Here is a 25,639-nt window from a genome sequence, read left to right as displayed (position 1 = left end):
ATGATGTCCGTATCATTTCTATACAAAAATTGTATTGATGAAGTACAAGAGGGATCTTGCTAGAGGCCATCTATTGTCTTCTTTTATCCTCAAATTTTATATATTGTATAAAAACTGGGTGATATATAGGAAATACCAAGAATTTGTGCAGGGAAATGACGAATAATGAACATGCATAGATAGCTAGGTATTCTTACTCCTTCAAATTACACAAGACGCAAAATAAATATTTTTGTATAGCAGTTTGTGAGTCTAAATTTGCATGTTCACCTCATCCAAACACATTGAAATGCAAGAATGAGAATCACAGATCTTTAAGTTATAGCACGAATTGAACGTGAAAGACGGTTCAAAAAGCTCTGATTGTCTGGATATGATCGAGACAACTTAGAACATTGTAGTATATTATACTGAATATATTTAACGTTTTGCATCTTGATTTTGACTTTTGAGAGCTGTGTAATAAATGTTATCAACATCTCCGTTCCTTTAATCAGTTTCTTTCTTGTTTATTATCTGAAAATTGTTGGCTATGTACCTCTTCTGAGTTTATATTTAAAAATTCTATATAGCAGCACTACTGAATTAATTTCTTTTAACTGGTACGGGTCTGTTTGTCCCCTCAAAATAGTGTGTTGTGTTTTATAGCATAATAAAAAAACTATTGTCATAATAAAGGCCATTTTATACATACCACAATAACAATATATGTCGTGATATGATAGTCTTCTCGAATCTGAATATGGTTAATAACTGTTTGTTTGATTTTCTATTTCCAAAACTCAAAAGTAACTCTTATATTCCTATAGTCCTAGTCAAATTTCTCACCTAAGTTTTTTCATCACACGCTGCTACTACAAATAAGCCTTTGGAAAACGCTAAACCGAAGGAGGACCCATCGAGTGCTGTCAGGACTCATAAAGGTTCTACATGTTGTGATGATCATGTGACTCATGCATCGTTAGCGTCCACACACCAAGTGGGACTACACAGGCTTTGTTTACCACATTCCTCCACTTTGATTGACACCTGTGGTCACTGAGTCACAGGTACAGGCCTGGTCTTAACATTCCCGCCACCTGCAGCCTCCTACACCCTCCAACACCCCCGCTCAGCTGGCTTCACAAAGAGGCTGTGACGGTTAACAATGCAACAGTTTCAAGTCAGTGAACCAAATCTGATTTCTGAGTCTTTTGTGTTTCTAGTGAGTCTGCTCCCTCAAGTCAGTGAACCAAATCATCTGACGCTGCAGTTTTTGTGTTAAATCTACATACTTGAGTCAGTAAACCAATTCAACTGAATCTTTTCGAGTTCTGGGAGTCCACTTGCTTGAGTGTGTTGCCTGATTGAACTGAATCGTTTGAGTCATCTATGATTATTGTAACTTTGCTAAATCGAGTCAGTGAAGTAAATTTTTGTATTTGGCAGTGTTTCTGGTGGGTCAGCTACTTCAAGCCAGTTTCCCAAGTCAACTGAATCTGTGGTGTTGAGGATGTTAACTCGAGTCAGTCACATGATTACACTGAATCCTCAGGGTTTCCGGTAAATCAGCTAACTTGAGTCATTCACCCAAATCAACAAAATCATTCGTGTCTTTGGGGTTTGCAGGTGTGTCCACTAGTTGGTCAGTTTTCTGATTCAATTGAATCAACTGAGTCAGCAGAGTTTCTTGCGACTCCACTAAATCTAGTCAGTCACCTGATTCAAGTGAATCATCTAATTTCGCTATGTTTCAAATGAGTCCACTTACACGGGTCAGTATACCAAATTAGACTTTGCTAACTTACCTTGTGTATTGTGATCTCATCAAGACCACGATTGTTTGAAGTCACGATGAGTCTAGTCATCTAGAATGCCCAAGTCTCACACCAGAATTCTTAATATTTTGGTATTTGGTATACTAAGTATTTGGGGTGCTGAATCCTTAGTTTGATCCAGTTACTTAATTGCTCCCCAGCAAAATTATTTGGCCCGGACGTCTGTTATCTTGGATTTAGGTTGTCAAAGTGAGTGAACATGATTTCCACACGCCCACAATTACAAGGCTGGGAGACATAGCCAGATATGTTTCTCTTCAACCAGGCCATGCGCAGTCCACAACATTTGGATTCCCAAGACAGGTTCAAGAAGGGGCGTCCGTTGGCTTTGCAAATACACAGCATAATCGGCTAAGATCTCACATGTTGGAGAAAGTCAAAATTAAATGCGCTGACTAACTTATAAGGAGAAAGACAATATGATTGGTTGAATGAGGCGGCAGGTGGTGATGGAGGTGGGTGGCACAGCAGTAACCTGAGGGCAGCCTTGGTTCTTAAAGCGGCCCCACCATGCGCTCCATCTGACGCATGATGAGACTGCCTCAAGGAGATCAAACACTAATCTCTCGCTCATCACGGAGGCCGTTGTTCCCCGACTATGTGATCATGTTTTGGCCTAAACAACCCCCCAAAGCCTCTCTTTTAATTATCTCAAAACACACTGACAGTTACCACAGCACAAGTTTCTCGTGAGTCATTTCATAGAGCGGCGGCCGACTGTTTCGGCTGCTGGCCTAAAGGCTTTCCTCCACGGTGGCCCTGAACTGGACTGACAGAGGAATTATGTTGGTGGGTGGGCGAGAACACAATTTTAAACATCCAAGGTCGTTATTTTATCAGAGGGGCTGAATAGTTATGTGTAAGTCCCATTATGAGCAGGAGTGGAAAGGCTTGAATAGATAAACTGTGTGACTAAAAGATTGTTGGTTCTTTCTGGGGAAGCCAACACCTTCAGCATCTAAGAGTTTTAATACATTGGTTTTAGAACACAATTGTATTGCCCAACTTCACAAGCAAGGAAACCTTTATTTTAATTTTCTTTTGTTTTGTGTAGAGTTTCAGATACTAATAATGAGGGCCACAGTTTTTGAGCGAGTCAATCAATCGATCAGAGTTTATTTTTGCACGAATATTTCTTCTTCTCTCGTACAAAGAATTTGTAGTTTTGCCACCTCCTGCTGTTTGTTGCAGATGTACGAACCATTCCCTCCACGTGATCCTTGATTGTTAAAATCACTGTCGCGTGTATAAAACGGCGACCCCAGGTTATTACGAGTGTGTCAACGTGCAGAGAGCGCGTTCTGTGTCAGCCAAGTGTGGCGCACCGATCCGAAAAAGCTGGAAAACAAAAGATGAAACGTGATCGTGCCATCCTGATGGCATAGATACCGTAAGAGCTATGTTGCGACGGAGCGGGACACTTAATACCTTTTCATGCTTGGCGGAGGGGGATATTCATCCCTGGGAATGAAGGAGTGATAAAAATAGATTTATGGCCCATTACGAACGCTGCAGGCACACACTGTTGAAACATTATTTGCTTTTCATTGTTCATACATGCAGTAGGTTGCCAGCTCGTTTTGACTCTTATACACTTTTGTGCAGGTGAGTAATTGAACCTTTAACTTAAAGATTAAGTGCACCTAATTATGATTGGTTATGTCTCATCTTAATAGAAGGGAAAGCCAGTGAAAGCAAAAGATTTTCCAGTTAGTGTCTAATGGGAACACCGTTCCTGTCTTTGAAAAACTTTACCCACAAAGTCTCGCTAAAGTAGGGCTGACGTCAGTGAAGTCACTTGAGACTGATCTGGATTCTAATGCAATTTGAGTCGTAGGAATTCATACCCTGAACGGGGATGGAATTGGTACAGTTCTGTTCACTCGTTCAATTTACTCTAGAATCTCCCTGTCTGTACTACCATCCATCTATGGTCAGTCATTTGGTCGCTCACTTTCTATTTATCTCAATGTAGAAATTATAGTGAAGATTACAGAAGGACATTCAGGAGAATTCCAATCCGAATTCTTTGGATGATAGAGAGATGAACTTCACAGGCCTTGAGATTCCATGTTAAGTCTTCTTGGGAGTGAGGTACCAAACTGGAAAAGACAAAACGGAACAAGGCAGCAGCAGCAGCACATGGTCTCCTCAGGATTACATTAAAATGTCAAAACGAAGACAAGAGCTACTAAAGTCCTGAGTGGAAAGCATGCAAAATAGATTAGTTAAGTGTTGGAAACTGCACAAATCGAGACCTCGGTAGAATGACCCCCCCTTCCCCCCAATCTCCCAATCTTCTTTCCTAATGGAGCTGAGTGTGAAGATTCTGTCAGAGCTTATAAGGAGAGCGACGTTATGTTTCAAAGCGGGTCTTGCCGTGAGAAGGCTTTTTCCAAACATAGCTTGAGGCTCAATTTGCAGCTTTTGATTTATGTTTCCTTTAGGCGCTTCGCAATCAACGAGGGATTCGATACCGTAAACGCATCTGATGTTGAGTTTGACTTAATGCGTGCCTCGGGGATCCGCCTGCACCTCTACTTACCATTCGTGACACACGATCGCTAGATTGAGCGAGTCCACTCGAAAGGTTGAAGGGTTTTACGCGTGTATTTAATGGCACGACGGTTGCACTTTGACAGCGATTATCTTGACAAACATGACATGGTAATCGCAGCACCGGAGAAGATGTTTAAAATTTGACAGCTGAATGTAAAGAGATTATTTACATGCTCACAAGCCATCTATTTTCAGTAATGTGTGTTTGTACTTCTGGCAAGTGTCCTAGGAGCTTTGATGGGGAGGATCTTCCAACCTTTGGGAATTATTGTTAAACAAGCCTTTATATCCTGTCTCCATATCTCCTCTGGGACTTTTGTCCCTTGATCATCTTTCTCTCTGTCATATTTCCGGTCTTCATTTGTTCATTCATAAATAAGACATTTAAAATTCAACTTAAAAGTCAAAAGCAAATAAAAGCTTACTGTCATAAAAAAAAAAATCCAAATCTATCTTTAACCTAGTCCGTTCACCTAGCGACCTTTATCTGTCTGTCAAGTCATCTGTCTGTTCCAATGTTGTCTTTGTGTCTGTCCCTCTGTCCATACTTAAGTGACCATTAGCAAAAAGGCACATTTTAAAAAGTTTACAGTACGGTCCAGTCACGACCTTCTTTGTTTTCTTTACGTTCAACATGTGTTCTATTCATGACTTCAAAGACCGAGATGCAAACGGAAATGATGACGCTAAGAGCGAGGATATTTAAAACAATGCAACCGTGACACCTATCCATCGTTGTTGGTATTACACTCAGAGCATTCTCGTTACGGTACCTATGTCTGAAAACTTAACTATTGTCATGTTGTTGGAATGTTTTTAACCAATTTACAGACCCTTTACAATGAATTATATCTTTATTTGTAATTGATCTATTAAAGAGAAACAATGTTAAAAAATACATGTAAAATTGGTTGAATCAATGAATGAAATATGTACAATATTGAATCATATTTTTAAATTAATATTTTATAAATTATTTTTTTTAAATAAAATACATTTACTGTATATGTTATTTTTTCTATCAATGACAAATCGACCAGTAAGGCAATAATAGTGTTATTATTATTGTAATGATTATTTATTCATTTATTTATTTATTTATTTATGAAATTGTTGATAATCCCGCTTTTTAGGTTTATATTCATACTGTACAAAACATCAAATCAGAACATAAATGGAAAAGGGTATTTTGATCATTTATTCAGCCTTTAAAATGAATAGTACTGTTACAATAGACCTATTTGGCACTTGTGATGAGCTAGGAAACTTAAACTATGCCGTTATAATTTAAGATGGGAAAATAAACACATTTACAAAAATCACGACACACAGACACGCACGCACGCACACAAAAGCACATTTAGAAAACCAAAACAAACATGTAAAACAAAAGTCTATTTATAAATAAATGAGGCCCATATGAGCACATTTTGGTAGCATCGCTGATCAATAAATATCAATCCTTGAAACATTGGTCTCCATAACTTTCCGAGTGTGCAAAGACGGATTGACTGCTTACCAAAGTTACTAAAATAGGTCTGCATTCATGTCTGGAAAGGATTTTTAGACTTTATTTACAGACCTGTTCCATCTGTTTTTATCGTTGATCCAACTTGTGGTCGTGGACCATCTATTTGTGTCTTTATTACTGCTTCATCATCTGTAGTTGGATCCTTGTTTCACTTGTTGGACCATCAACTCCACTGTTAATCCTTTTCCTGGATTCATTTTTATTATTTGTTCTGTACTTTTTGCAAGTTTTATTTTTTTCCTCTTCCTGACCTGTCCATTTGGTTTTTTTTGTCCTGTTCTCATGGACTGTTTGTGAAGGCTGTTTACTGATGTTGTCCTAAAGTGATGCCTATTCCAAATAAAACAACACGTGCAGTCACTCCAGCAAAAGTGACCTGCCTTCCTGCTTTCGAGCTGGCCAGCTTAGTATCCGGCTAATTCTTATCACGTGTCCTGTGAGACATAATCTGCTTTGACGTGCTCCCCGTCTTGTCTCTCTTCTTGCCCGTTTCAGTTCATCCTTAATTTAATTACTGGATTTGACTCATGTCCTACTTTGTATCCAGATAGAAAGTGAGCTATCTCAACGTGGCGTTAAAAACATTGCTAGCACTAGTACTAACACTACCAGCATTGGTAACTTAAGTAACCTTAGTAACAGTAGTAACTGAGAGCATTAGTTATAACACTGAATTGTTATTTGTATTTTTTCAATTTTTTTTATTTAATCTCATTTGTATTCATTCTTCATTTGGATTGTTGATCCTGTTCCTGGACAATTTTTTTTATTTTTATTTTTTTTACATTTGTTCCTGTCCCTTCACCATTCATTTATTTGTTCTTGTTAATATGATTGCACGTTAACTTTGAGATCAATGTATTAGCAATGTGACATACATTTAAATGTAACAATGGATTCAAGTTTTCTTTTTTTTTTTTTACATTTTGATCAATAATAAAAACACGTTTTCACCTTGATTTACAAAAATGTTTATACATCTCGATGTGATTTGACTGTTGCTGTAGCACGTTGTAACCGCTAAGTGGTGCTACTTATCCAGTTTTAGAAGTGCCCCGTGCTCATCTAAACCTGCGTTTGTCATGGAAAATGTGTTGTATTAATGGCATAAAAAAAAATACATTAAACAATGAATAAAATTATGACAGATAGATGGTTTCGAGCTGTTACATCAAATTGACCAACCAATCATGTCGTTTTTCTTTGCACATGGTAATTGTTTTTAAAAAAAGTGCAACGTATTTTCATATTGTACATGGTTAAATTGTGTGATTATTAGCTACATTTTTGTCTTTGTTTCTTACTTTAATCTTTTGAAAAGCTATTTCTTTTGTGTTTTGTGAGTTTCAAAACACTTTGCACTTTTTAAAGGCGTAATAATGAGTTGTATGAGGAGTGTAATAACCAGCGTGCGGCATGATTGACAGCTCCTGCAGTAGCAAGAACAGCGTGAGTGTGCGTGCGTTTATACGTGAGCGTGTTAGTGCGCGTGTGCATGTAACAATGGAAAGTGACGGAGGCGGTGCGAGCGCGCTCAGCTCCATCCAATAGGATTGTCGCTGGGAGGGAGCTTGCCCCGTCTCCAGCTTTGTTCTAACTTTTTCTAGTGTGACTTTGCCGAGTAGCGGCGCAATGTTGAGTGCAAGCGCAAGTGGTCCGTTATTCTTTTCCCTCCAGGGCAGCGCGCCGCTCCTCGCTCCTCTGATCCACTTTTACGCACGGATACTTTGAGTGACATTTTGACGCGCCTTTTTGGAGGGGATAAACGTAAGAGGGTTGGGGGGGGGAAGTTTCTTGTATGTTGCAGGAATGCTTTTCACCATCCCATGGATGTTGCACTGATGAGGAGCACACATCACTGCAGGAGTTGAGTGCTCAAAAGAACATCACCGTTGAAAGTTAAGTTTCCACTTTCCTCGAGTTTGGATTATAATAATGGTCTAGTGTGGATGCTTCAAGCTGCACCGGGCTGGCTGACCTGACCATGGCGCGGCTTCACTCGCTCCTGCTGCTGCTGTGGACTCTGTCACGCTACTCGGCGTCCACGCAAGTCCGCCAAGAGTTCCGCGTGCTGGAGGAGCAGCCCGCGGGGACCTACGTGGGTCAGATAGAGACCCGCGCTGGTTTCACGTACCGCTTCAGTGAGAGCCACAGACTTTTCGCCATCAACGGCAGCACTGGGGTGATTTCCACTTCGTCGGTGGTGGACAGGGAGCTGCTGCAGAGCGATGTCATCAACGTGGTGGTGCTCTCCAGCCAGCCGACCTACCCTACGGAGGTCAGAATCGTGGTGTTGGATATTAACGACAACGCACCTGTGTTCCCGGACACATCCATCATGGTGTCCTTCAAGGAGGACGCCAGCAGCGGTCGTCAGGTCATCCTTGACACAGCCACCGACTCTGACATTGGGAGTAATGGCGTGGACCACACCACTTATAGAATCGTGAAGGGCAACCAACAGAGGAAATTCCGCTTGGATATTACTGTCAATCCCAGTGGTGAGGGAGCATTCTTGCACCTGGTGTCGACAGGGGGCCTGGACCGGGAGCTCACACCCTCCTACCAGCTCCTGATCGAAGTGGAGGACAAGGGAGACCCTAAGAAATTTGGCTATCTCCAGGTGAACGTCACCATCCAGGATATTAACGACAACCCGCCTGTGTTTGAGCATGAACAGTACCAAGCAAGTGTGTTTGAGGATGCTGCTGTCGGCTCCAGCGTCCTGCAAATCACTGCGTCCGATCAAGACGACGGGACCAATGCGGAGATCAGGTACTTCCTAGACGAGGGCACCCCCTTCCAAATTGACCCCAAAGATGGTACCGTTATCATAAAGCAAAGTTTGGATTACGAGAGTAAGAAGGAGTATTCGCTGACGATCCACGCGGTGGACAGTGGGGCGCCTTCGTTGTCTGGTAGGACGGAAGCCACCGTCAAATTGTTGGACGTGAATGATAATGATCCTGTGGTAAAATTCAGATACTTCCCCACCACGTCCAAGTTTGCATCTGTCGATGAAAATGCACAAATTGGCACAGTGGTAGCGCTGCTCACAGTGTCTGATTCCGACTCCCCCGCTGCTAATGGAAACATCTCTGTGTCCATCCTAGGTGGAAATGAGCAAAGGCACTTTGACGTGCACACGTCCCCTGTGCCCAATCTGAGTTTGATCAAAGTGGCCAGCGTGTTGGACAGGGAGCGAATTTCCTCGTACAACCTAACTGTGTCAGTGTCGGACAATGGCAAGCCGCTGGCGCGCTCATCTTTTGCTAGTCTTGTAATATTCGTCAATGACATCAATGACCACCCGCCGATATTCCAGGAGGCGCTGTACAGAGTCGATATCAGTGAAGACATCCCCAAAGGCAGCTACATAAAAGGCGTCTCTGCAACAGATGGCGACTCCGGGCAGAATGCCAACCTGCGCTACTCGCTGGTGTCTGGAAACGCTTTGGGCTGGTTCTCCATCAGCGAAAACAGCGGCCTTGTTACCAGCGCCGCTTTGTTGGATAGGGAAGTTGCGTCCCAAGTTGTGCTTAACATTAGCGCCAAAGACCAGGGGCTGCAGCCCAGAATTTCTTACACTAAACTCATCGTAAGCATCACTGATGTGAATGATCAAGTGCCCACATTCACACAGAGTATGTATCACGTTTCCTTGGTGGAGCACGCCCCCGCTGGCACTGAGCTGCTCGTGCTTTCGGCCTCCGATGACGACTTGGGCGAGAACGGGACAGTCCGTTTCTCATTCGATGGTGAAACGGCGCCTGGCATTCGCGAGCTGTTTCGCCTGGACGCCGCGTCGGGGCGTTTGAGCACAGCCGCAGAGCTAGACAGAGAGGATGAGGCCTCCTACTTGCTCCACATCCAAGCAGCAGACACAGGCACACCCCCGTTGCACTCTATTGGAAAAGTCAACATCACCCTGAAGGATATCAATGACAACAGGCCTGTTTTTTACCCCGTGCAGTACTTTGCAAATGTGAAAGAGAACGAGCCCCCGGGGACTTACGCCACTGTCGTTTCTGCCTCAGACCCTGACTTGGGAAACAACGGCACAGTTAAATACATCATAACGGCAGGCGACACCTCCAAATTTCACATTAACAGCAACACAGGTAAAATCACCACGCTGGCGTCATTGGATAGAGAAGTGAAAACCACTTATCAGCTGCAGGTGACGGCTGCAGATGGCGGCGGGCTGCGCTCGCACGCCCATGCTATTGTCACTGTGACTGTAATAGACACGCAAGATAATCCACCCATCTTTAGCCAGAGAGTTTACAGCTTTGTCATGTTTGAGAACGTGGGCACGGGAACTGCAATAGGGACTGTGTCGGCCACCACTCTAGATCTGAACTCTAATATTTCTTATCTTATCACCTCGGGGGACCAGAGGGGGGTGTTTGCCGTAAACGCAGCAGGTCAAATCACAGCATCCAGTCAGATAGATCGAGAAGAGCAGGGTTTCTATCACCTGAAGATCGTAGCCAGAGCAGGTGAGATCACCGGTGAAGCCTTTGTCAACATCACAGTTAAAGACTTGAATGATAATGCCCCCCACTTTATTCACTCTGTGGAGCATGTGAGCGCCGTGGAGAACTGGAGCACAGGTCACGTGATATTTCAAGCCAAGGCATCTGATCCGGATGAAGGCGCCAATGGCGTGGTGGTCTACAGCCTCAAGCAAAACCCCAGAGGTCTGTTTCACATTCACGAGAAGCACGGCCTCATCACCCTGACTGGACCTCTGGAGGTCACCACCTCGTCCTACGAGATCGAGGTCTTGGCATCGGACACGGGGGTTCCCCGGCACACCTCCAGCTTGGTGCTCATTGTCAGCGTTTACGACGTCAACGACAACTCCCCCGTTTTTGGCCAGTTCTCCTACGACGTCGCCATACTGGAGTCAGAGCCTGTCAACAGCCGCTTCTTCAAGGTGGAGGCCACCGACAAAGACTCGGGTCTCAATGGGGAGATCATGTACGACGTCATTGGTGGCAACACAGGGGACGTCTTTGGAATTTTCCCAGATGGGCAACTGTACATTAAAGCAGAGCTGGACCGGGAGCTGCAGGACAGGTATAACTTAGTGCTTGTAGCGACAGACCGTGCCGTGGAACCGCTAAGTGCCACCGTCAATGTCAGCGTGACCCTAGACGACGTCAACGACAACCGTCCCCTGTTTAACAGCACCAATTACGTCTTTCACTTTGAGGAGGAGCAGGCGAGGGGCTCGCTGGTGGGCTTGGTCCACGCCGAGGATAAGGACTTTGGGCCAAACAGTGACATCAGATACTCGTTTGAGACTTCGCAGCCCAACTTTGAGCTGAACGCAATCACAGGGGAGTTGACGAGCATGCTGCGATTGGACCGCGAGTCCCTCGTGAGACAACGAGGCGCCGCTGCCTTCAGCTTCGTTGTCATCTCGGCTGACCAGGGTCTCCCGAAACCCCTCAGAGACCAGGCCAAAGTTCAGGTTTACATACGAGACATCAATGACAACGCACCCAAGTTCACCAAAGACATTTACCAGGCCTCCATCTCTGAGTCGGCGCAAAACATGATCCAGCTGCTACGCGTCTCAGCTTCTGATGTCGACGAAAACAACAATGGACTGGTCCATTACCGCATCGCTGAGGGCAATGAAGAGGGACAGTTTTCCATTGACGGCAGCTCCGGACAAATCACGTTAGTTGGCAAGTTGGATTATGAATCGACAGCCTCCTATTCTCTGAAAATAATTGCTGTTGATGCTGGCGTTGTGCCCTTATCATCTTCCTGTATGCTTAGCGTGAGAGTACTGGATGAGAATGACAACTCCCCGACTTTCCCCAAATCTTCACTGTCTGTGGACGTGCAGGAAAACATGAGGATCGGTGAGTTGGTGGCCTCAGTGACTGCAAGTGACGCTGACTCGGGCCCAAATGCCGATATAACGTACAGCATCACCGCCACAAACAACCACGGGACCTTCAGCATCAGTCCCAACACGGGCAGCATCTTCCTGTTCAAAAAGCTTGACTACGAAACACAGTCGTTTTATAAGCTTAACGTCACGGCCAGGGACAACGGCCGACCCCAGCGCTCCTCTTCAATTCCTGTGATCATTCATGTGAGGGATTTTAACGACAACCCCCCCATTTTCACCCCCGGGGACATCTTCAAATCCATCCCAGAGAATCTGCCCATCTCGGCCTCGGTCATGACCATCACAGCTCATGATACGGATGCGGACATCAACGGACAGCTGGAGTACTCTATTGTTCAGCAGGTCCCCAGAGGAGGCCACTTCAGCATTAACCCAATCTCTGGTCTCATCTACACCACCAAGGAGGTGGATAGGGAGTTTTCAAACTTGTTTGAATTGACAGTGAAGGCCACTGACCAAGCTGTGCCATTTGAATACAGACGTTTTGCTCTTAAAAATGTCACAATATGGGTCACGGACATCAATGACAACATCCCCACTTTTGTGTCCCAGAATGCCCTGGTGGCTGAGCCTAACATTGTAATCGGCTCCATCCTGACAACAGTTGTGGCCTTTGACCCCGACGAGGGGGAAAACGGGGAAGTCGAGTACGAGCTGGTGGAGGGCGACTCGGACACGTTCATCATGGACCGCTACAGCGGCGACATCCGCCTCGCTTCGCAGCTTGTGCCCTCTCGCCTCGTGTACACACTCACCGTGTCGGCCACCGACCACGGCAGTGAGCGCAAGACCTCCAGGACCGACATGACAATCATACTCCAGGGCCTGGATGGCCCCGTGTTCACACAGCCCAAGTACATCACCATCCTCAAGGAGGGCCAGCCACCCGGCACCAACGTCATTTCCCTGGACGCGGCCAGTCCGAGAGCTTCCGGCGGGAAAGTGGAGTACTTCATCGTGGCGGTGCGCAGCGGTGGGAAAGCCGCAGGACGCCTCTTCACCATCGGACGCCACACCGGAGTCATACAGACGGCGGCGGAGCTCGACAGGGAGAAGGGCTCTGACCTCTACCTGGTGGACGTGTACGCCATTGAGACGGACGCCAAGCAGCCCAGAACGCAGCGAGCCGAGGTGAGTACACCACAAGCACTTTTTTTTTTATCAGCTCTATTTGTTGTGAGGGTTCATGAACTCATGCACTGCCATCTGTTCATATTAATGAGATCAAGACCCACACTGGAATCGGAGGAAGGCGACACACACACAGTCCAAGTCACACACACCAAAGAGGCCACTTAATGCATTTGTCCGTTCAATTATTCACATTCTACACCCAGCTTTTTGGTTAAATATACATTTTGTTGGATGCCGTATCAGACGACCATCATTAGCAGTGTCACCTTATTTCCAAATACGGATATGACTGATGAAAAACAAGTCCCAGGAGAACAACGGTGGGCAAACTTGTGCCACATTTGATTTTTAAAAAGGACGGTTTGGGCTAATGATTTCATGGATGAGGTATAAAAGTAAAATGCCAATGTAATAATAATAAAAATAGAGTGTAAAAAAAAAAAATACAACATATTGTAATTGCAGGGTGGGCCCTTAGCCCATATGTCGCCCATCCGTGCTGTAGCAATTCAATGCCATTGAAAAACGTATGCATTGTTTTGTGTATGTGTGTGTGTGTGTGTGTGTGTGTGTGTGTGTGTGTGTGTGTGTGTGTGTGTGTGTGTGTGTGTGCACGCCAGTTCTACTTTTGAGCCTTGGGGTTGTTTTGGCACTGGGGGTGGTCCCGGCTGGTTTCGTGATATGACTGAGAAGTTCTCCACAGGCAATAAGTGACCATTAAAATCGGACGACCTCTTAAGCCTTGCTGAGACTGTGCCGAGGGCAGAGAGGGTGAAACCAAAGCTTTGGCTTGCTGTTTGTATTCATGACGCACCTTTTTGAGGCAATTGTGCGTCAGAATGAAAGACGATGAGACTTCTCACTTTCTTGTTGTTGCAATGCTCTGTTTTGAATCATTGGTGATCAATCTAACAATGTGTTTATTATTGCGGTTGTAGTGTGACAGCTGGTTCTAATATTTACTGTATTTTGCGATATGAGGGCGGTCAAAATATTAGAAACAGCTGCTGGTATGATGCAGACTTATTGTCAAACCATAACTCCTCGGTGTTAGGTGACACTAATGTACCCAGCCTGGCATCCAAACAGTTGTTGATGTCACATCCATTAGTGCTAGCATATTACAGGCGAACATGTTAGCTAATCAGCCTATGTGAGGGTTTGTGCATCACTTGAAATGTACAATAAAAATCAGATAAAAGCAATAATATAGCTGTAATCCAGCCTTGGTTTGCTGAATGTTTTGCTTAGGCCAGTTCAGAAATATCAAGTATTCCTTCCTTCCCTTCGCCCTCAGGCCTTCCCGCTTTGCACACTTAATGAGACGTCATTCCCAGACTTTCAAATTGGAGGTGCTTGAACTTCATCACCCCTGCTCGGCACGCCGAGATGACTTTACCTTATCCCGGCTCATCTGACCACATTACGAGAAGCGTAAGATCCAATAAAATGTCCGAGTATGTAGTTCACATGTGGAAATGTGCTCCGAATTGTTTTGGGTTTTTTTTGTCCTGCAGTTTTTTTTTCGTTTTTTTTTTTGCAGTGTAAACCGTCCGACTTAGACTAATGTTTTTCCAGCACAAATGTTTATATGGCAAATACTTGCTAACAATTGGAGAGAGTGGTGGTTGTGAGTCGAGTTGAGGGGTCATGACCTTGTTGCATTTCCGTTCATTGATTGGTCACATAACGGGAAGTTAGTTGTGTTGTGTAAACCTGCAGTAGAAACTTTCTTATTTGTGCGCTAAGATTTGTCATTGTGGGTCCGTACATGACGTACTGAATAAATTGAAAAAAAGTTGGATGCAATGAGCGCTTGATTTACTTGCGCTATTTTACCGAAGAATGGAATTTCATGTTGAATCCGAGTCTTTGTGCTGCTTCCTGGCAGGGCAGTTGCCTTCTTGGCTGTAATGTATCCATTGTTGCGGAATGCTTTGTCATAGTGTTACGAAGGAAGTTTTTTTAAATTTGTTTTTATTTCGATCCAAGTCGACAGTCATCGCATCCTGAAATGGTGCGGTGGAAGGAATTGTGTCTTTGCGTTTGTTCGGATTTTGAACCTCCCCATAAAAATGAATGGAAATCATCCTTGCCATTTGTCATCTTCAAAGACATCAATTAACTGCACAGGCAATATTTTAAAGGGGGACATACAGTATTGTGGAAAATGTATTGTATACAAATAGATGAGTCTCTTGAGTGCATTTCCAGCCATCAAGTGGGAAAGGGGAAAAAAAAAGGAAATCTTTTGTTTGCTGATTGTATCTGAAAATTGCTCTGGTAGTTTTGTTTGAGTGCTGTTGATCTACAGTATGGATGAGGAGGGATGAACATGTTTTGCTCTAGAGTGAATCTCAATGAGCACCGTAAAAAGTTGTCAAAGAATTCCTGTAACAATTTTGAAATTTGAATCTCCTACCAAAGTGATTTTTATCTACTGAACTTTAAACATAATAAAAAACAAAAGTCTTGCAAAACACCAAGAACAAATCTAATCACATCATTTTTGCGTAACTTTCCTTGTGAATTGATTCCCAGAATTTCAGTCATATTTTGAATGTTCTGACGTCGGGTCGACTTCTAATTTTAGTGTTGCAAAAAGGCAAAGATTAGGTTGCTCCTTTTGAATTGAGGTCTTGCATGACATCATGAATCAAGCTCATGCAAATATTTCTTGCAACTTTAGAGGTGCACGATTTTCCCGAAAGAGCAAAAAGAGAAATAAATATTGGTTATTTTAACTTCCTACTTTGTTCCACTTTGGCTGAAAAAGAACAACAAAGCAAAAAATAACCCTCATTTGACTGACTTTCAACTTTAAGCATTTCACCAAGTGGACAAATGTTTAAAATGAGGGAAAATTTGACTATGTGGATCATTCCCAATATTTTCCAGCACTCTGCGTCTGCACTCACTTTCATATCCTGACATTCAGGCCGTCCCGATTCCACTGCTACTGATGTTTTCTCCCCCCCCTAACTAAATCTCGATCAAGTGGCACATCAGCTCGTGTCCCTCCTGCTTTGTAAGTCATTGTTCGCCTCCAAAGTAAACACAGCCAGGCTTTCCTTTTTGCCCCTGTAGATAAACAATCCAGCAGCAGCAACGGCATTTTTTTTCCCTTTCCTTTGTTATGTTTTGCTCAGTGCCAGCAGCGTCTCGACTTGACAGATCTATGAGTAAAAAGAACATAGAGAGATGCGGACCTTTTGGATGGACGCTCAGGCCTGGGTTGGAGCTGTGAGCTTGAAGAGGCAAAGAAAAGACTGTTGGAGTTGTGGGTTTAAAGGGGAAAGGGTGTGTGTGCGTGTGTGCGTGCCCATATGTGTGTGTGTGTGTGTGTGTGTGTGTGTGTGTGTGTGTGTGTGTGTGTGTGTGTGTGTGTGTGTGTGTGTGTGTGTGTGAGGGAGGAGGTGGAGCGTGGCATGGAAACATTTTTGTGCCAGACGCAGACTGCGTTGCGAGGGATTGTGGGAAAAAAAGACAAAGCTAGCTTGCTATTTTTGTGACATTATAGTCATTTAAATGCCTCTTTGCTTTGATGCTTAAATTCCTACTACAGTGAAAAGAAATGTGACAAACCACAGAGAATATTGTTGCAGTCCAACCTTGCCAAATTTCAATGATTACAAAAATTGACAAGGGTAAAACGCAGCTTGTCGGAAAATTGCTGTGGACGTGTTTGCTGAATGTGCTGAAATTATACCCAACTCAACTGTCAATCAAATACCAAAACTACAACTTGAAAAATGGATGCTACTTGGTAATATTATGTGTACACACCCTTACATATTTAGGCCGCGTAAATATATCAACTTACCGTATTTTCCGGACTATAAGACGCGCCTAAAAACCTAAAATTTTCTCAAAAGCCGACAGTGCGCCTTATAGTTCGGTTCCTATTCCTAAATTTAAAGTGGCCCGAAGCATTGTGTCATTAAATCAATCATAAGTGGCCCGCTGAAGACTATGAATCATGAATCAAAAAGACTATGGATCATTACTTAGTGATTATAAAGTAATTTTTTGCATCTGAAGTTGAAATAAAAAAGATAAAATAGAGAATGATTTGATTTGGATTAAAAATCTGACATGATGCATAAATGGTGCGCCTTATAGTCCGGTGCGCCTTATAGTCCGGAAAATACGGTAAATCCTTCGGTGGCTGGAATATATTTTGTCAGTTTGCTGTGGAGCTTGCAGCAGCTTGCTGGTTTACTGGAGTAGCCAACTTTATAAAAAAGTGTCGTCATACTCCGGCAATGATTGATTCAAAAATCCTACCTGCAAGTTACCATTCCCGACCTCTCATAATCAAGCTCGCCGCGCTCGAGTGAAAACGAAGCTTGGTAACTTTAAATTACTCTTCTTGTTCTGATTGCAGAAACAAAGAGAAAAATCTCCCCGCTGCTTTTTTGATCAGAGTGCAGACCACAAGAGAAAGAAAGAAAAAAAAACAAGGAACTCCCAGTGGAGATGAATTCTGTTCGTAAGAAGCAGGAACTTGCAGACTCTTTTACTGCCACTAAATGACGCGTGACAATCAAAAGTCACACAGGGAGAAAAATGCAGTGCTGAGCACGCATGTGTGTTATTTTAACCGCGGTTTAGCCCGCATTGACTCGGTTTGAGAAGCAGAGAGGCAACGAATTCAAACGTCACCTTGAATTCCACTCGGAATTTTTAGCCAAAGGAGCAATAGCGGCCAATCGCGATATATGTAATGTTGCCAACGGAAAGTATTTTTTCTTCATTAAAATCTGTGAAATAAACAAATAAAAATATTTGATTTAGATAAAGAGGTACTAAATATTGTTTTGCATCCATTTATCAATCCCAAAAAAATAATCTATGCACTGAATGAAATGACATTTTCTTATAAGTTGTGCATTTTCTTATAAGAGTTGTGCAGGTTATGATTAAGAAGCAGTAAAAATCTTTGAAACGATGGCTTTACTTCTATTTCTTTTGTCTTTCTGACCACAAAAACCTTGCATTTGAACACAGGTCTGAGGGGTGTGTGGACATTTTAGATCCACCGCAGGTGCAAATTTTTAGCATGAATAGAAGGGCCAGTTCAGAATGTACTGTGACAGCAATAAAAAAAAATTGCACGGTTTCTTAATTTTACATTTAACGACTGAGGCAGGCCATTAAAAAGTGACTTTTGCTAAATCCACCCCCCTTTAATAACAAGGAGTCATGTCATTGTTGTTTTTTTGCACGAGTTCAAGCTGTGGTCAAACGTGAGTGCCTTTCTGGCTGCGGTGGAACACGCGTGTTTATTCACATTTTACAGCCATTGTCTCATAAAATGGACGACCAGAGCCACTCCCCTTTACCGCGTTCATCCAACATGACCACCTAGCAGGACGCCACATGCCTCGCCTTGACCGAGGTGACATCGGTATCCAGATTAATGCGTGAATTACACACACACATGCAGAAAACACGCTCCCAGTACTGCAATTAGACCGTGAATTACAGCGCAGGCCTGCGCAGTTTCTTCTCCTCCAGTTCGTCTTATACGAGCCTTCTGAGGGACATCGTGTTTTAGTTTAAACTGCACTTCCATTGGACAAAGAACACAAAAACGCTCCACTTAGTTTGCCATCAGCACTTTCCACGGAGAGAGTGAGGTCAAACAGTCATTTTTTAAGGTCGTAAAAAGAAGTTCTCCACAAACGTATCATCCCCTGCATCTTCAATAACTGACTTGCTTTTTTTATTGTCTGCCAACCCCCCACGTTGGATGATTGATGCCATCATGACATTAATACAAATTAGTTGTTTATCATTATTTGATCTCTGTAGTCATTTTTAAACAATATATTTTGGGGAATTTTCAATATTTATATTTGTATTTTAAAATTGCATTTTTTTTCTCTTCCACGGAGTCACTCCCATACCCATGCAACAATTCAAGTTGTAACTTTTTCAAAAAAATATATATTCATTTTTAGTTTATAATTATTGATAATGTAGGAGCCAGTTGGTAGCTGGGAGGCCACATAGCACTAGAGAAGATCGACTGGCACCACAGGAGTGAGAGTCCATGTTATTGTATCACCCTTCCTCCCTCCTTTGCTCTTGTTTTATGAGTTTTCCAGAAGCCCCCCCCCCCCCCCCCCCCAAAAAAAAAGCCCCCCACCACCCCGCTAGTACTACTTGCTCTCTTATGATTTAGCATGCACACGCAACTTGTGCTTTGTTTTCTCCTGTGTTGTTGTCATGGTTTTACTTTTTTCTTCTTCTTCCAGCTGTTTTCAATTGAAAAATGGGGACTGCACTATATATACAAAAGTTTTGGGTCACTTACAACAGATAATCGTCTGGAAATGACAAATATGGAAAGTCTGTCTGTCTGTCTGTCTGTCTGTCTGTCTGTCGCCCCCCCCTCACAACCCTCACTTCTCTCTATCTTGCTTTCTCTCTTGCCAGTCTTTTAGATCTAAGTCATTCAGAATCTGTGAAAAGCTTCCCAAATGTCACAGCCCACCGTTACGCTGTAGGCAGTTTCGATTGTTAATGATATAGCAGTAAGTTTGCGTGAGCCAGCCAGTGTGGAAAGTGGAAACTGTAGAACCATTTAAGCAGAAATCGAGCTGTATCAAAGAAGCTGCTTTTTTTTTTTTCTAAAGTGGCTTCCAAGCCAGCCGCATTGAGATCAATCAGTCCAATCAGACATGTGTGAAACTTAAGATTCCACTTGAACTTTTCCACGCGACACCCGCCGTTGACTTTGCACGAGGAGGCGGGTGCGATGGGCCTGGGGCTTCAACCGTGCCAGCTGTGCTCATATGGAACCAGTTTGATTTCCCGCCCCAGCCCACACCAACCCTCGACCCCACACCCCCTCACGTCTGTCAAAATGTGCCGTCCGGCCTTTTCGCTATCTTGTGGTCTCGCAGCACACTCGGGATCGACGATCTCCCTGCTCGTTGCCCCCTTGAGGGGCGGGTGATTAAGGGGGCAAGCGTTGAAATATGAAGTGGGGCTGATGCTCCTCAAGCGCAGCACACATCTGCAAATGTTTGGTGGCTTCGGCGCAACAATCCCAAGAATTTACACGCAATTGTTGACACTTTGTTGGAAATGCTTGCAATGTGCTCCTCTTCTCAGAACAGGAGGGAATGCTAGGCTCCTTCACACTGCCTATTAGAAATAAAAATTATGTTTATCTTAGAAACATTAACTTTCCTTCTAATTTCTGAAAGGGCACTTTTTGAAAAAAAAAAAAACTTTCTAAAGAAATGTATGGGCATTAACTATTTACAAATTTGTTTTGGCACAAACGAATCCATAACATTTCTGACCTTATTTTTATGCATTGGGGATGATAAAATTCCTACAAATAAGCTTTGACAAAAAACTGCATCTATGTTTAAAAGGTAAACATTATAAAAAAAAAAAGGGAAGATTCTGGAAGAGGATGAAATGAGATCCTTGATAATAAAAGCTCTCCGCTTGCAAATCATATGTTGGCTTCCCCTCATTAAAGTTGCTTATTTGACTAAATCAGATTCATATCATTCATTAGGCCATTGTTGATTTTGTTTGTTTGTTGTTGTTTTGCTTTCCCCTCTCAGAAGCGTCTTTGATTCATTCTCGCAGCCAAATTAGTGGATTGGACAATTCCCAGGATGCTTCATTTGGGATGTATATGATTAGGACCCGCCTGAAAGATCAGAGGCGGTGTAGATACCAAAATAGCCCCCACCCATCCAACCACCCAACCTTGTTTGCCATCCTTTTCTCAGCCTCGTCCTATCTTTCTTGACTGTTATTAGTTCCGATCATAAGACCGACCCCCCTCGTGGACTTTGTGGAAATGAGGGCTCTCGAAATCTTTGGGGACAGTTGGAGCAGAGGGAGGAGACCCCCCTTTTGCCGAGACTCTATTTAGCAGAGATTACATCGTCAGCGGGTTGGCGGCTGTAAAATTCGCGCAGCGGACTCAAAAGGGTCCTTTTCAAACCTCGCCATTGTGTGACAGGGATTATTCTTTGGGTTGTTATCCCATTACGTTGGAATGGTGGCGATTTTCTGCCGAGGAACTGTGTGCCAGAATGATTCGGAAAGGCTAGTTTGCTAGCATACCTTCACTTGGCGCGCCTTTTGTTAAACAACGCAGGAGTTGATTTGTCAAAAGATACGACCGTATCAACTTCCTTTTCAGCACCAGTGCACCAGCAACAATGTGCTCATGTTTTTCAAAAAAATATATGTATATATATATATATACAAATATATCCTCCCAAAAAAGATGAATATTAAATTTTTCATTGTAGTATATTTATGATAAAAAATTGTCATAAAAACATTTTCACAAAATATTTTTAACAACTATCAAGAAAAAGCCGTTCATATTTCTTGTAGTACAATTAGTACATCTCGTACATACATCTGACATTTTCGCCAAAAATCAATAAAGGGAAATCATCACTTTTTCTATTCTGGGTTCTTTTAATCTGCAGCCAGGTTTGAAAGAATGACTGTATTACGAGACATTTCCACAAGAACTCAGCCCAATCCAAGATTCTTGGAATATTTATGGTATTAATTTCTTCCCCGACGTCTCGCGCCTTTCTTGTTGTGCAACGTTAGACATCAACAAGGCTTTTCAAAGTAATGCTCTTAACTAGTCATGTAGGTTTTTTTCCTTCCCTGTGCATTTTGCCCAAACACTAAGACCTTGTGTCTTTCACTTCTGATTAGTGACACTTTAATAAAGTCGTTTAAAGTTCAGTCGAGTGAATTTTCTACCTTTTCGAGTGTTTCTATGGACACGGGGGAAACGACCCGCATTCAGTCCAGCGCGCCATCTTTTAAATGCAAATGCTTTAAAAGTAACTGTGTGATTTCGTCTATGGGGGCAGGGGAGGGGGGGGTGTCTGTCGACTTGGCGTGGAGACAGTGTTTTCCTTTTTAAATATAAAAGGCGAGAGCGGCTGTTTCTCTTTTCTTGCTGTCTTGATCTGACAGCAATTGACTGAGGCAGTCCTCTAGGCGTGACAAAAGCTTGGCAAAATCTTTACATTGCCTTTCCCTTTCCCGGACTTTTTCTTTCGATGGGCCAAGATGGACAAAGCCTGTCTTCTCTTCCACTTGATTGGGTCAGAAGGCGGGAGTTTAATGTTTAGTCCCAGCATTCCCAGCGTCAGCCCTCACGCTCCCGCCTCTTCGTGGCGTTCAGTAAAGGCCGGAAAAGCTATGTCGAATTGACCACAATCGGTTCATTAGAGATGGAATTTTAGACCAGGATATGGCGAAATGAGTTCTCCATTACCTTCGTTCCTGGAGCTGACTTCAAGTTGGGCTTTTCTTGACAGCAAACCGAAAGACCGTAACCAAGCAGTACAAATCATTTCAATCAATTCCGCACAATCGACAGAATTCGTAATGCTCGGTTACCTGATTATTATGCCATACTATTTGGCTTTAAAAAAAAAAAAAAAGTCCTTAGTGATTTCATTAATTTTCATTTATAGGCAGAATTTTACTAATTCACACAAGTCTATGAAAAAGAATGTGAGAGACAAGCCAGAAGAGTAGTTGGCAGTAAGTCACATAATAGTCCAAATTAAGTCTTGAATCTCAACCTACAAGTTTGAGCTTCGGGCCTGCTAAATTTCAAATAAGTCAGTCAAGACATTACTTGGTTTCCACGTCAAACTGTAAGTCAAGTTTCTGCCATAAAATATATTACCAAATTAGACAATTTGCACTCAGTACCTCTACTTTTTGCTGTAGTAGAGCATGACCAATCAGATCATTTTTAATGGTCTGAAACCATTTTTCTTTTTTGTCTTAAATTTAACAGCTTAGTTAATGTTGACTCCGCTAGCTCAGCAAAGAAGTTAACGTAGCTTCCCTATCTTTGCCGGAATTGGAATTTAAATGAACATATATCCATTTGAAGATGTGACAAAATAACATTTCAAGTTTTAGCTGTCACCCTCTTTCCATGTTCATTGATTTGATGTTCCTGGGAAGGCTGATTGGGCTATTCAAGGTCTTGATAGGTGTTGTATTGACAGGAGGGGAAAAAGGGTCGGCTTGGGGGTGTGCACGCCGCCTTCATTGTGCCCTTCAGTGGAAAAACAAGAGCGCTCCTGGGAGACAAAGACGTGAAAAGGAACAGTAGCCCCTGTGTCCAACCCCCCACCTCCCACCCCGGCCACTGACTGCTGCTGCTGGGAGGCTTGCGTCCTCCATTGGGGTCTCAAGTGCAGTTCCCACCCTCTTTCAAATACCCCCCCCCCTTCCAACAATTCTCTTGCTGCTTTTTCATTCTGTCAAGTGGCAGCAGAGGTGTTGCCGTTTCATTCTCTGACCCTTCAAACAACAACCCCCCACATCTCTGGGTCCCATCACCTCTGAGTGTGGCGCTTGTGTTTGTGCTCTTCATTTGGACATGAGGGCTCTTCACTTGTGTGTCAACATAAAGAGACTCACTAGTGACTGCTAGTGGCTTTCGACTGTCCTGCCGCCATCAACTTGACATGATGTCAGTTGGTTGATAGCTACAGTACACTCTTGCTCGCTACAGTTATAAACACTCAACAAGGTCAAGATTCTGGATTCTAATCCAACGACTGTATGGATATTTCTATCGATACTCTGGCTTCCAAAATCCCGCGTGTGAGCTTCAGTGAAGACTAGAACGTCAGTGCAGATGCTTCTTTGTCTATACGGGCTCTGTGATTGACTGAGGACCAGTCTCTCACCCAAAGGCAGCCGTTATAGATTCCAGCAAAGCCGGGATCCATCCATCCATTTTCTGAACCGCTTCGTCCCCACGGGGGTCGCGGGCGTGCTGTAGCCTATCCCAGCCGTCATCGGTCAGTAGGTCAGTCATCCTCGTTCGGTTTGCCTCTTGATAAGTATTCCACGTGGGCTGCATGTGGGAAGACTTTTAGTATCTTTAAAGGGCTGTTTTTGGTCATATGCCACAAATAGTGACTTATACATTGATAAAGATTGCCAAAAATACATCAAAACCATGATTCAGCACCCTGAAAAGCAAAAGTGCAGAACAGGCAGTCAGTGAAGCAAAGATTCTCAGTATAAAATCAATCTATGGTCTTGAGGACAGATTAAGTAGAAATAGAAATGATTTAGTTGCAAAATGCAGGGCTTTCAGAGGGGGTTGAACAATGTAGGTTTTACCAAAGCCAGCCAAAAATGTTTTTCTCAGATAGTCACGCAAGTAGATGTGGCCCAATTCGTACCCTGGTGTTTGATTCCTTTCGAAACCAAAGAAAACTAGCCTTTTGCCATAATCTGGTGCTGTAAACCAAAACAACAGCACCTGCTGAGGCAAGTAAACAGTCTTCCAGACGAATTGGTCTTTCTTACTTTTTTTTGCAAACTCATCCTTAAGACGCGAGGGGGTTGGAGGCTTGTCGGTTTTACGACCAGCAAGAAGAATTACAACATCAGGGGCTGCACTTTAACCTACACCGACTTGCCGTCTAACCTTCTGAGAGCACTTTTTTGACCCTTAACCTTTGAGTTCTTTGCTCTAACCCAGGAAATTGCCGCCTCCACTAGGGTCTTCTCGGCGTTTGCCTGAGAGTCTCATAATGAGAGCACAATGAGAGTCAAATGCTCTTAAATCAAGGTTGTGAATCCCTTTTAGATGAATTTTGGTTTTCAAGGCACTGGACCATTTCGACTGTCTTCAAAGAGGTTCGGTTAGTGGCTCAATTGCCGCTCGCATTCTTTCTCTTGGTGACCTCAGTAAGTTGGCTTACTTTGCAGAGGGACTCCATCCTCATCCTGCAAGAACCCCCCCTCCCCTCGTCCCGCCTTTCAGTCTAAAGCTGCCTTCTTTTGAAGTGTGGATTTTCCGGAGAAGAGGTGCTCATTCGCCCCTCCCCGGCAACCCACACCAAAATCTTCTCATTGATGTATCAAGGCCCTTCGCTTTCGTACTGAGGGGGGATGCAGACCCTCGATTTTGGGGCGTGAGCTCTTTATCGTAATATACTGTATCAGGGAGTGCTTCCCTCCTGGTATGTGGGGATTGAAAGGCATGGTCATGTGCTGAACTGATTAAGAAGTTGGTGGTGACCCGAGGTTAAACCCCACCAGAGAGCGAGCGAGAAAGCGAGAGCAAGGGAAGTTGGGTAGAAATACAAAAAGAAGTGGTAAAATGGGTCACACAAACGTTTCAGAATATATCCTTGAAAAGAGAAAGTTCCCCAGAGAGCCAGGCCAAGGATCAAGCTCAGCCGCTTCTGCCAAGCAAAGCGGACGACCTGAGAAAGTCAAGATAACGCCATTAAAGGGAACCTCCTCTCAATTGTCACCTGGGCTGACTGGAGTAAAGACGCTTAACTTTTTTATCAAGTCCCATTCATCACGCATGACCTCACGCTTGTCTTCGGACCTGTCTTGTGAGCCAAAGCACTGTTTTTGTAGGCGGTTGATGAAAAATGTGTTACTCCATTTTGTTTAGTAGATTTACTGTATTTCCTTAAATAGTGGTTGCCCACCAAATAAACACCTAAATTTGTTCCGCACAGTGACATTACAAAAATGCTAGGCCAATTTGTACTCTGTTAACCAAACCAGCAGCACTTATAATGCACAATGCAACGTGTAGTCAGTAGACTGAGAATTTTGAGGCTCCTGATCTATGTTATGTGTATA

The 25,639-nt window shown here is 43.4% G+C and overlaps 1 protein-coding gene across 1 annotated transcript in view; it reads left to right on the top strand.

Moving 5' to 3' along the window:
* Positions 1-7,543: 7,543 nt before the first annotated feature.
* Positions 7,544-25,639, top strand: part of fat4 (FAT atypical cadherin 4) — an 80,347-nt gene continuing 62,251 nt past the window's right edge. Inside the window, exon 1 of the mRNA XM_085905552.1 lies at positions 7,544-12,973. Within this exon, the coding sequence (XP_085761678.1) occupies positions 7,892-12,973 (5,082 nt within the window). The 5' untranslated portion in view covers positions 7,544-7,891. The remainder of the gene's footprint in view (positions 12,974-25,639) is intronic.

Source organism: Syngnathus leptorhynchus, chromosome 2, assembly GCF_054491065.1.
Source record: "Syngnathus leptorhynchus isolate UIUO chromosome 2, UIUO_Slep, whole genome shotgun sequence".
Lineage (NCBI taxonomy): Eukaryota > Metazoa > Chordata > Actinopteri > Syngnathiformes > Syngnathidae > Syngnathus > Syngnathus leptorhynchus.
This window is presented reverse-complemented; position numbering and strand designations above follow the sequence as displayed.